Source organism: Pristiophorus japonicus, chromosome 10, assembly GCF_044704955.1.
Source record: "Pristiophorus japonicus isolate sPriJap1 chromosome 10, sPriJap1.hap1, whole genome shotgun sequence".
NCBI lineage: Eukaryota > Metazoa > Chordata > Chondrichthyes > Pristiophoridae > Pristiophorus > Pristiophorus japonicus.
The window spans coordinates 155,572,852-155,586,402 of NC_091986.1; the positions used below are offsets into that span (position 1 = coordinate 155,572,852).

General features: G+C 43.7%; 1 protein-coding gene across 1 annotated transcript in view; it reads right to left on the bottom strand.

Annotated features, from left to right (window-relative positions):
- The window catches only part of micu2 (mitochondrial calcium uptake 2), a 605,104-nt gene that overhangs the window by 150,024 nt on the left and 441,529 nt on the right, over positions 1-13,551 (bottom strand). Inside the window, exon 4 of the mRNA XM_070892202.1 lies at positions 2,506-2,537. Within this exon, the coding sequence (XP_070748303.1) occupies positions 2,506-2,537 (32 nt within the window). The remainder of the gene's footprint in view (positions 1-2,505; positions 2,538-13,551) is intronic.

Below are 13,551 nucleotides of genomic sequence, written 5' to 3' on the forward strand. Positions count from 1 at the left end.
AAAGTAATTCATAACGTTTCTGATAGGTAGAACCACACTTCCTATTCCCATGCTATATAAAGCTCCAGAACCAACTGGATAGGCTTGAAGCTAAACTGAAACTGACTCATCATTGACTTCCAAACCCTTCCCAAAAACTACCCTACGGGAAGGCCCGTGAGAATGGAGGGTGGGAATATTGTTTGTGGAGAACCCATATGATTCAATGAATGAAGAAGCCTGATGAGGCAGATATAGGTTGAACCTCCCTTATCCGGAACCCTCGGGACCTGACCTGATCTGGTTAAGGGATTTTTCCGGACGAGGGAAGGTCATGTAAAACTGGATGGTATAGGTACTGAGCAAAGGGTTATTGGGGCTGGCTGGCTTGGGGCTGGGAGTGCGGCAGATTGCCGGGGGGGGGGGGGGAGAAGGGCGGTGGATCGTGGGGTCAGGCCAGCGACTGCGGGAGTCGGCAGCGAGGAAGGACTTCACTTTGTTCATGTCGGAGTTCTGCACATGCGCCACCCAGTGGTCGGGAATGGTTCTGGACGAGGGTGGTTCCGGATAAGGGAGTTCTGGATAAGGGAGGTTCAACCTGTAATCTATCTTTTGTCTTCATTTTGCATTTTCCACACTTTATATGAGTGTACCAAATTAGTATAATCCAGGATTCGGGAGGCCTCTGTACAGGAACCATAATACCAGATTTCAGGACCAATTACAAGTGATTCTGCAACAATGCCTCACGGTCAGGATACTACAGAAAGCACCCCATTGATATCATTATAAATAAATAATAATGCTTAGTACATGTATTAGGATGACTTCAATTGGCAACCTGCTGTTAATTAGAAACTTATTGAGACTGGCTTAGTTGACCGCACTCTGGGTCAGAAAGTTGTGGGTTCAATCCTCACACCCAAGTGCATGATCCAGATTGATAAGCCAATGCAGTACTAAGAAAGTGTTGCATTGTCGAAGATGTTATCCTGCAGATGAGACTTTAAACTGAGATCCTCTCTGCCTGTAATGGTGGATCAAATGGACAATAAAAAGCAGGGAGCTCCCCTGTTGCTCTGGCCAACATTCTTCTCCCAAACAGTATAATTATTAAAATAACAGATTAGCTGGTTGTTCAGCTCATTGGCATTTGAAGGAAAATGGTTGTTGCGTTTGCCTTACGCAACAGTTACAACATGTCTGAAGTAACTCAGTGTTTGAAGCTCTTTTGAGATATTTTCATGTGGCAGTGCGCTTTATAACTGCAAGCATCGTGTATTTTTTTTTAAGTTATCCATGAAACAGTTGTGGAATGGTTGCAATGACTTTTAAACTGCATCTGGGCTTTATTCCTTGCAAATTAATAGCAGTGTAGATGGAACTCAATCATCCAGTTAACTGGATTTTTGAAATTACTCCATATGATACGCAGAGTAGCTAATGGCTCTGTGACCATCCACATAATGGAAGCAATGTTCTAGCTCTTCAAAGTACACTTCAAAGATATTTCATTGCCTATTAAGCGCTTTGGGACGTCCTGAGGTTGTGAAAGGCACTATATAAATGCAATTGTTTTCTCTCTTTCTGACCTGTGTGGTGGCAGATGAAATGATAGGACAACAATTGTTGACCCAAATGAAACTGAGAACTGGCTTTAGGTAAAAATTCCAGATGAGTCAGGATACTAAATCACAGCTGAATGTTTTCTGCATTTTCTGTTTTTATGCCAAATCAAATATGGTTGATCCATAATACAAACTTGCAGTTCACTAACACTGCTAGCTGAAGCTAAGGCTAACATTGCAATTTGCCACAAATAAAATTTAGGCTTAACCATTTAACAAAGTAAAGCACAGGTATACTCATACTTAGTGAAAAACCAAGTAAAAAGTCACAATTGAGACTGAGTGGACACAATTTCTACATATCTTGCATGCAGGGTTGGGGTATCCTGTTAGATATTATTCAAGGGTTCTCGGAAGATCGAATAGATATAGCTCTCAAGCAGTGGGAAGTTCTTGGGTATGTTGCCCAGAACCCTCGGTGGTGCTGCGTTGGGTCTTATTGTGCCCTATTGATTTGAGCATGGGTGAAGTTGCCGAAAAGGGTATCTGCTTTTCATTGCCACCCTGGTCAATGAACACAAATTCCAACGGTTCTTTTTAAAAGATTCCAGCAATTCTTCTACCTGTCCTCACAATGTCCTTTCCCTGTCAAATGGCAATTGTATTAAAATTGCTGCAGCTACTACAAGAGTGACACTAAGTGTAGCCATGCCAATTTGTGGATTTCACTCCTGAGACCAAGGTGTGAACTGGCATCTTCTTTCAAGTTTCAACTGTTTGATCAGTTATATTCAATTACTTGGCAAAACCCCATCTACAACCTACAGTAAAAACCTGCTAAATTTGAAGAATTTGCTGCTGATTGAAGAAGTGGAAGTAGGGATGTTATTGAACCAACGGACAATTACATTAAATAAAATCGAATACAGTCATCCATATGCATGAATGCATGACTTACCTGCTTTGCTAATTTCTTTTTATCCACCCTACCTGGGGATGAAATAAAATAAAACCATATTTAGCTAAATGTGCAAACTTGTGCATAGCATACAGAGAATAAACAACATATTGGTTGGTTTGCTGAAAAGGAAACCATCGGACGACGTCCTAAAGGATAAGTGTGCAGTGTAGTCCACCACCTCAAGAGAAGAATTGTTCTGATTGCATGCAATGTGTAGCAAAATCATAAGTGCATTCCAAAATAACATTTTATGATGTTGCTGCACATAGGCACCGCAGATAGTAGGGTCAGGGATCCGAACACTTAGGCTGGTGTCACGCCAGTGGAAACCTCCACTGTTGAACTCAGTGAACCTGCCAGGGTCATGGAGGACGTTCCCTAATTAGGCCACAAATGGCAGGTACCCGTTCCACTAGGGGCCCATCTAAGGCGCCAACATAGAAAAGAAGCTGAAAGGTCTGGAGTGGTGTGACAGTCTCGCCTCCCTAAACAACGCGAACCCCAATGGCTCTCTTCTCGGCCTGAACTCCCAGGCGAGCCCACCTTTGACCTTTGTCAGGAAGGTAGGCTTGATCTAACCATGTGTGCCTCACCAACAATATGTTGAGTCCCACTGAAGACCTGGCACATGGGAACTCTGGACAGTCAGAGTACCCAACCTAGCCTCTCCCCCTCCTAAGTCGATGGCCATGTTTAAATTGGCATAGGCTCTGCCCTAGAGAGGGCATTGAAGAAACTTTGGTTCCATCTTTCCTGTTTTCTTGATTTCTTTGCTGGATTTGAACTCACAGCCACAATTGGTCACTGATATCTGAAGGTCAGGGGTAACATGGACCAGGACTAGGTTTCAGCTTATGTTTCAGGGAGTAAAAAATAAAACGGGGAAGGTGGCTCAACCGTGGCTAACTAGGGAAATTAAGGATAGCGTTAAATCCAAGGAAGAGGCATATAAATTGGCCAGAGAAAGCAGCAAACCTGAGGACTGGAAGAAATTTAGAATTCAGCAAAGGGTTTAATTAGGAGGGGGAAAATAGAGTAGGAGAGGAAGCTTGCTGGGAACATAAAAACTGACTGCAAAAACTTCTATAGATATGTGAAGAGAAAAAGATTCAGGTGAATTTATAATGGGGAACAAAGAAACGGCAGACCAGTTGAACAAATACTTTGGTTCTATCTTCACGAAGGAAGACACAAATAACCTTCCGGAAGTACTAGGGGACCGAGGGTCTAGTGAGAAGGAGGAACTGAAGGATATCCTTATAAAGTGGGAAATTGTGTTAGGGAAATTGATGGGATTGAAGGCCGATAAATTCCCGGGGCCTGATAGTCTGCATCCCAGAGTACTTAAGGAAGTGGCCCTAAAAATAGTGGATGCATTGGTGATCATTTTCCAACAGTCTATCGACTCTGGATCAGTTCCTATGGATTGGAGGGTAGCTAATGTAACACCACTTTTTAAGAAAGGAGGGAGAAAGAAAACAGGTAATTATAGACCGGTTAGCCTGAAATCAGTAGTGGGGAAAATGTTGGAATCAATTATTAAAGATGAAATAACAGCGCATTTGGGAAGCAGTGACAGGATCGGTCCAAGTCAACATGGATTTATGAAAGGGAAATCATGCTTGACAAATCTTCTGGAATTTTTTGAGGATGTAACTAATAGAGTGGACAAGGGAGAACCAGTGGATGTGGTGTATTTGGACTTTCAAAAGGCTTTTGACAAGGTCCCACACAAGAGATTGGTGTACAAAATTAAAGCACATGGTATTGGGGATAATGTACTGACGTGGAAGAGAACTGGTTGGTAGACAGGAAGCAGAGAGTCGGGATAAACGGGTCCTTTTCAGAATGGCAGGCTAGTGGGGTGCTGCAGGGCTCAGTGCTGGGACCCCAGGTATTTACAATATACATTAATGATTTAGATGAAGAAATTGAGTGTAATATCTTCAAGTTTGCAAATGACACTAAACTGGGTGGTGGTGTGAGCTGTGAGGAGGATGCTAAGAGGCTGCAGGGTGACTTGGACAGGTTAGGTAAGTGGGCAAATGCATGGTGGATGCAGTATAATGTGGATAAATGTGAGGTTAATCCACTTTGGGGGCAAAAACACGAAGGCAGAATATTATCTGAATGGCGGCAGATTAGGAAAAGGGGAGGTGCAACGAGACCTGGGTGTCATGGTACATCAGTCATTGAAAGTTAGCATGCAGGTACAGCAGGCGATGAAGAGGGCAAATGGTATGTTGGCCTTCATAGCTGGGGGTTTTGAGTATAGAAGCAGGGCGGTCTTACTGCACTTGTACAGGGCCTTGGTGAGGCCTCACCTGGAATATTGTGTTCAGTTTTGGTCTCCTAATCTGAGGAAGGACGTTCTTGCTGTTGAGGGATTGCAGCGAAGGTTCACCAGACTGATTCCCAGGATGGCTGGACTGACACAAGAGGAGAGACTGGATCAACTGGGCCTTTATTCGCTGGAGTTTAGAAGGATGAGAGGGGATCTCATAGAAACACATAAAATTCTGATGGGACTGGACAGGTTAAATGCGGGTAGAATGTTCCCAATGTTGGGAAAGTCCGGAACCAGGAGACACAGTCTAAGGATAAGGGGTAAGCCATTTAGGACTGAGATGAGGAGAAACTTCTTCACTCAGAGAGTTGTTAACCTTTGGAATTCCCTACCGCAGAGAGTTGTTGATGCCAGTTCGTTGTTGATATATTTAAGAGAGAGTTAGATGTGGCCCTTACGGCTAAAGGGATCAAGGGGTACGGCGAGAAAGCAGAAAAGGGGTACTGAGGTGAATGATCAGCCATGATCTTATTGAATGGTGGTGCAGGCTCGAAGGGCCGAATGGCCTACTCCTGCACCTATTTTCTTTGTTTCTATGAGAGGGGGGGCGGGGGTGCTCTAAACATTACCTTCATCAATTTCAATTTGAACTGTTTGGTCAATTATATTCAATTACTTGGCAAAATCCCACTGACAACATGTGCCAGTTACAGTAAAAATGTACAAAATCTGAAGAATTTGTTTCATCAAAAATAATTCAAATCTTCAGATTTCTATTTTTGGACCAGCAGACAAGCAAGATCTAGTGGCAAATAATGTTTTGGGGGCTTAAAACAGGAGAGTTCAAAACTCTCCGTGGCGGGAGCAGGGTATGAGGGCTGTGAAACAGTTTCAGATCAAAAAAAAGAAATTGAAATTAACCTGTTAAAAATGCAAAGATTAAGATACAACTACAAACTAAAATGAATCTGAAGAGTAAACAATATGTGGGTTGCAGGATCTGAAATTTTCTGGAGAGGGACTGTGAAGATGTTCACAGACTAGGTGAAAAGACAAGCAGCAGCTAGATTGTGTAATTGTGGCGTGCCGAGTTCACATAGGCATTTTCCATTATAATGTGGACATAGATTTTATAATGGAAGAAGCTGACAAAAAATGTAACAAAAACATGACACAGGAAGTCCAGCACAGGTTCGATGGGCCGAATGGCCTCCTTCTGTGCTGTAACCATTCTACGATTCTGTCAAGTCAAGTGGTGCAGACAGGGTGCGTGCACGATGTAAGATTTTTGATAAGGTATTGATAGATGAGTGAAAAATAGATGTAGAGTCAAGGTGTGTGCCCGGACAGAGTAATGAAGACATCAAACACCACAGTACTTATGTGAATTTAAATGTGCCTTGGAAAAAAAAACAATATTTGAAATGCTGAGAGCTGTCAAAGTCAATAGCAACACTGAAAACTTGTTTAGCCAATTCTGTATTTAGGTATGCAAGTTATTTAAAACCACAGAGATAAACAGGCTACCTTTAAAGGCCTTACTAAAAATTAAGCATTCTTGTAAACAGGCCCAGTAAAATTGTAGGTACGAGGCGTAGACTAACAGCTATGTTACTAAATCAGTTATATTTTTAAATAATGATAATCATGCAGGATTTTACATTTTTGTGCCAGTGCAGTATGTTAAACAAATCATGTTGGTTGCAGATATCTTTACCTTGTCAGGTTCCTACCTACTGAAAGAAGAATTTGCATTGTGCAGTTTTATCTTTTATACAACTTAATTGGATCAGTTAGGAGTACACATGACTGAAAGGCTTTCAGTTTGAGAAGTTTAAATCAAGCTTTACATGTTTAAGGACATATTATAAGCATCAAGAAAACAATGTCAGAATTTAGACAAATCATCTGGAAACAGAACAGAATTCTTATCTACTTTCTATCTCACTAACTGTAGTAATGACACATATTTTCATCTATTTGTCTGTTAATGTGAGACACTGCAGGCATTGAGTACTGTTACACATAACTTTCTTGCAGCGGAGCTAATGTAAGTTGGCAATTATTTTGGGTATGATATTATTAATGCTCCATTAAACTGAATAGTCAGTAGGTTTAATTAACCTGTCTTCAAGAGTTTTTAATGTTTATACATATGTAACATCCTCAGCCTGTTAAGAACACACCCCTCAGGTGTTTTTAAAAATGTAAACCGTGGGGCCAACACAGCACTGCAGTACATAGTTCTGGCCTGTGGAGTGGAATGACGTGTCTCTCCAGGCTGTGTTCACACATTTGCTAATGACTGGCTGTCCTCGCAACTAAGCAAGGCAGAAGGTAACCAAGTCATAAGGAAGGAGAGAAGAGGCTGAGAAGAAACAAAATAGAAAAAATATTAAGTATCTCTTTTATAGAGTAATGCGGTGTCAAGACTGTAGCCCAGGAATAATGGGTTTCATATTTCACCTTGCTGTGTTTCTGGCGAACTTCCAGTGTTTACCTAGGAACAATAGCTTGGTTATCAACAAAGTACAAGCATAATAGTGATGTGGTAGTACAAAGCCTGTCAAGTAAGAGTTGAAAAGCGTTTTTACAGAGAAACCAAAATGAAAAGCCACGATCCATAATGCAAAACATCACCACAAGTGAAAAGAGTAGAAGGGAAGGCAAGCTACAACAGGAAGTTGGGTTTTAAAAGTCTGAGGATTGTGAGGTGATAGAAAGTCTGAAAGAGCTAAGTAGCTCCACAGTGGAAAAGCATAAGTCAGACGTCAGGTTTTGTGATGAGTCTTGGGGCTAGACTTTCCACTTTTTGGCTAAGGCCGAAAAAAATGGGCCTTGTTCCAGCGATGCGGGACCTATCGCCCGTGCTGATCGCCGGCTCAAGGCCCATTTTTTTTTGGCGATTTTCCACTCGGCCTCAGCCCAGCGATGTCAATTGGGCGATGTCATTTCTCGGCGATCTAACGATCGCCCAAAGAAAACGGAAGTGAATGAAAAAAACAGCTTCCCTAGCAACGCATTACTGCGCATGTGCAGGTTGATTTCTTTTTCAGGTTGATGCTTCTTCCCGCGTTTTGAGAGGTCAAGGGTCTTCACATATGCTCAGAAGTTCTGGGTGGGTCTGGGAGAGAGAAAGAGAGAAAGGAAGCAGGTCAGAAAGTCTTATCCAAATTACAGATAAAGAATGGAGGGAGGTGCAGGAAAGAGAAGGGCCAAACCCTTCAGCGAAGAGGCAAATGAGGCCGTCGTAAATGCAGTAAGCTCCAGGTGGGAGGATCTGACACGGGGTGGACAGGGGAAACCTCCACCCCGTGCATATCGCAGGATTTTGTCCGAAATAGCCGACATAGTCACATCGGCCTCCAATGAAACGCGCACACCGGACCAGTGCTGCAAACGGTGGAACAGCCTACTGGCAACTGTGAGAGTAAGTTGAAATTTATATTTATATATTATTTAATGATCTAAATAGTAACTAGAATCTGCAATGTTATTGGGTTACATTTAAACATAACTAAATTTTACATAACCCAGCATAAAGTTAAATGTTGTAGTGCGAAATATGCAACGTAATGCTAATTTGTAATAGAGCATTTAAATCTGTCAGTCTTAAATGTCTTCAATGTCTTAAATTGCCTGATCCATTTGCTTATGCCATGCAATGTTATCGGATCATTTACAGAAGATTTCAATGAATAATCGGGAGCAACGGAGGACGGGTGGGTTGCTGCCATGATGCACACACTAAGCCAGTACGAGGAGCTCGCGGTGTCCTTGGTGGGACCAGAAAGCCGTTCGGTCACATCCCGTGGTGTGGCCGAACCCACCCTTGAGACATGTGAGTAATGAAAAATGTGCATTGTGCAATGTATGAATCATTAGTAAATATTGAAAATATCGTAGTTACGCATGTAATGTTATGCAATTATAATATAATCTTATATATAATTGTGATGTACTATAGACCTTCGAATGAGATCATGTTAAACCTTGTGATCACTTGTGCATATGGGGTAATGGAAAGTATTGCAATGTTTTCAGTTGGATAAAAATTGTAATGTAATGATTTGAATTGTTAAACATTGTTCATCAAATTCAAGGTCAAGTGGTCGTCGAGTCGGTGGAATCCACTACCACCACCACTGAAACTTTGCCGAGATCGCAGGAGACTGAGGAGGAAGGGGAGCCACTGCGGACTCCTGCTGCTGTGGTATATCAGCAGGAGGAGGAGGAGAGGAAGAGATTTTTTGGGGGGGGAGGGGCGGGGGGAAAAACAACCTGCGACCATCTCAGTTGACATGGAAGAAGCACCGGGACCAAGTGGTGTGCAGGTGGTGACGCCAAGGCGCGTCATATTGCAAACGCCGACTCCATGGAGGTCCGGTCAGCGTGGCGACCAATCGCCTGCCTTGGAGGGTCAGACAGAGAGTTGATTTCACTGTGCAGGAAGACGGTCGCGACCTTATCCAGGGGTTCGCGGGATTCTCTGCGAACTGGAGCCAGTTCCCTGCGAACTGGAGCGAGTTCTGGCAGAACTTCTCCAACTGGTCTTCTGAGCAGTCACAGACTGCCCGGGAGACGTTGGAGGCCATTCGGCAGCAGACAGCTGCAACCAATGCCCTATGGCATGCGTTGCTGGCTGGACACGGCGCTGCACCCCAAGGTGTCGTGTCTGCTCGTAGCGAGACCCCGAGCACGCAAGCGAGTACGGAGGACACAGTTCCTCCGGACCCGGAAGTGGAGCCTCAGGCTTCCACTTCCTCTCCGTCACCTCCACCACGGCAGGAAGTCTTGACATCCCACTCTGCACGATGTCTTGGTGTCGGTCTGCGTAGACCAAAACGGGCAGGTGGGGTGCGAACACTGGGTGGAATAGGATCTGGAGAGAAACATGGCCGCAGGTAGGGAGGGGGGAGTGCTTCTCTATAGTTCACCTGTTTTTAAATGTTCACTTGTTATTTCCAATTTATTATACTATTGTTATTGTTACTAAATTGGCCAATTGTATTCAACAGTTAAATGTTCACTTGTTATCATTACTTAAATGGCCACTTGTTCTGTAAAATGTTCATTTCTTCTTCTTGTAACGTTTTGGGGATTTTGAGGGAAGAGTGGGTTGGTGCGGGGGGTGGGGGGTTGGAGGGAGGGTGTTGTTTCTTTGTTTCTTAATAAAAAAAAATATTTCTACAACTTTTGAACCTTCTCTCTTACTTACATAAGTTTTACAACGTACAGTTCTTCATGCAGATTTGTTTGTTTATTCTGTTTCTCCACGGAATATTAAATAAATTCACTATGTAAAAGCTATTTAATAAATAATTCCAATATATGCATAAATAAGGTGATAATACCTATTTATATTCCCTGTCCCAAATTTATGAGTACAATTTGCATCAATTTTCCTCTCTACATAACTCAGAACAATTCTCCACCTTTCCTTAGATGGTTAAAAATGGCGACCGTAGTGCCCATTTCCCTCTCTAAGGCCCTGAAAAAGCAACTATTTTTGAGCACTCTTTTGGGCCTTGCATCGGCCCAGCGAAGTGCATGCTAAGTGCTGAAACTTGGGATGGGCCTTGTATGGGCGATCATTTGGGCGATCAAAGTGGAAACTTGGGGGCCTATTTTCCCGGCGATATTTTGGGCTTAGTTTCCACTTTTTGCTCAAAATGGGCAATAGAGGTCCATTTTGGGCCATAGATGGGCCTTAGATGTGCGATGTGAAGTGGAAAGTCTAGCCCATGATGATTTCCACACAGCGAGGACGTAGGGAGGAGGAATGTGAGATGGCATTTTTAGAAGGAACAGCAGAATTATACAATTGTAAGCATCGGCTCCCCAAGGATTGATGGGCATTATCTGGACATGGCGTTTTTAATATTTTCTCACTGCAGAAAGAGCTGGCAGCCTGTTGTGGGAGGGGCCCAGGTATTTTTCCATGTTGTACATGAAATCCACATCTGATGGGCAGGGGTGGTCTGGGACAAGTTGCAATGGCCAGGAGAAGGCAACTCATCACAGGTAATGGGCAAAGATGGAGGGTTCATTGTTAAGCAATGCGAATTAGTCAGAAATAGATCAGATGTAAATTGGTCAGGACATAGTCGACGTATTTACTGAGGCGTACGAAAGCATGGGCCTTATGCTAAACATCCGTAAGACAAAGGTCCTCCACCAGCTTGTCCTCACCGCACAGCACTGCCCCGCAGTGATCAAGATCCATGGCGCGGTCCTGGACACCGTGGACTACTTCCCATATCTCGGGAGCCTCCTATCAACAAGAGCAGGCATCACCGACGAGATCCAACACCACCTCCAGTGCGCCAGTGCAGCCTTCGGCCGCCTGAGGAAAAGAGTGTTTGAAAAGCAGGCCCTCAAAACTGCCACCAAGCTCATGGTCGACAGGGCTGTTCTAATACCTGTCCTCCTGTATGGCTCAGAGACATGGACCATGTAGAGTAGACACCTCAAGTTGCTGGAGAAATATCACCAACGATGTCACTGCAAGATCCTACAAATCCCCTGGGAGGACAGGCGCACCAACATCAGCGTCCTCTTTCAGGCCAACATCCCCAGCATTGAAGCACTGACCACACTCAATCAGCTCCACTGGGCAGGCCACACAGTTCGCATGCCAGACACGAGACTCCCAAATCAAATGCTCTACTTGGCGTTCCTTCACGGCAAACGAGCCAAAGGTGGGCAGCGAAAATGCTACAAGGACACCCTTAAAGCTTCCCTGATAAAGTGCGACATCCCCACTGACACCTGGGAGTCCCTGGCCCAAGACTACCCTAAGTGGAGGAAGTGCATCCGAGAGGGCGCTGAGCACCTCGAGTCTCAACGCCGAGAGCATGCAGAAATTAAGCACAGACAGCGGAAAGAGCATGCGGCAAACCAGTCCCACTGACCCCTTCCCTCAACGACTATCTGTCCCACCTGTGACAGAGTATGTGGCTCTCGTATTGGACTGTTCAGCCACCAAAGAACTAATTTCAGGAGTGGAAGCAAGTCTTCCTCGGTTCCGAGGGACTGCCTCGGATGATGACCTGGATGAGATAACCCCAAGAGGCTGAAAACCAGAACAAAAGAAAGCCATTAAAAGCCCAGACCAGTTAGAAGCGAAAACCCATCACCAGCCATACACATGGGCCACTCAGACAGAAGCCTCGAAACAAGGAAAAAACTTTACTTGGCCAGAAGAAGCAAACAGACTTTGGATATAAAAGGTGGTCACGTGGCCATCGCTCTCTCTCTTTTGCTCTCGCTTGGTTCACTTCTACAAGGACCGAGCACGCCGTCTGGGACGGAGAGAAGAAACCATCAACGAGCAACCAAGACCTCGCTATTCAACTGTGAAGCTAATCTTGAGACTGGGACTTGGATACTATAGACAGTACGGAACCAAAAGAGACATGTTTTCACCAGGAGAATCAGCGAGTAAGCCAACGAATCGGTGAGCATCATCCCTGCCCACGCATCTTTAAGATCACAGCCAATGTGTAAGAAGGTCTCGTGTGTCCTCCCAACCAAGCCTTAGAAGGATTTTAGTGGGGAGGTTTTGCTGCGAGGACCATAGGAGTACACCCAGCCGATCGTTATAGATTCAATAACGTTATAGATCGTTATACTGTCGATCTGAGCAGAGGGTTTATACTTCGCAATAGGGGCGGTTTAGACATGCCAGGGTATTGGGCTGTACTGCATCATCACTGTATTTACTTGTAGTTTTGCTGTGTTGAAGTAGCTTTAATAAAGCATTGATGGTTGAGACCGAGGTATTTGTCCGTGACTCATTCATCCATTCAGTACAGTAATCACTCCCAGATCTAGAACTAGTGTAACATGAAGGTGCGTCGAAAACACCTAAAGGAAACCACTTACACAATGCAAGTCGAAAACAAACCCATTATTCACAACCACAACGATTATGATCAATTACTTTCTTAATTTTACCCATAGCGCCATCATTCTAACTGTAAACAATACCTTGCCAGTTATCACTGGAGCTACCCAGATATTTGTGCCAGGTATTTGGACCAAACACAACCAAGTGAAAGAGGTAAGGAACGTAAACACCAAACTTTTCCACGCTGACTCGGAGACCTGATCAATTGGTTGTTTTATGAAATAATCTTGTTCATTTATGGCTAACTAGTATTCAACATCCTTGCAACTCTGCTGTGTTTATTCAAAGGGACAAGCGTCACCACTTAACCTCCCTTTCTGCATTTCATCAATTCAAGGAAGGTCACAAAGCCTTTGGAAGATGAAAACCACTACTGGGGTTTACTGACTGCAGATGTAAAGTCACATCTGAAGCTAATATTTAACAATATGTTTTACAAACATTTGCTTTTTAAGAGCCAGAAATCCTGATCCAACATCTGCTCTCTGTTGTACTGAACATGTATGATAATTTACTGCACTGTTGTACTGAACATAGAATTAGAGCACAGGAGGCCATTTAGCCCATCATGCCTGTGTCAGTGAAAGATATAACTTACTGCAGTGTTGTACTGAACACAGATGTTAACTCACTGAACAAGGATGATAACTTACTGCAATGTTTTTTTCAGCCAGGCCTCTGCCAGGGGCTCATAAATGCTTACAATAAAAAATTGCCTGTTTTTGTCGCTATTCAAGCACATCTATTGTGCACGTTACTCACACAAATATATCCAAATGATTTAGATACAGTGTGTTCCATTCTCCTTTACAATAGCAATCAGTAAAGTTCTCCTTCCCACCAT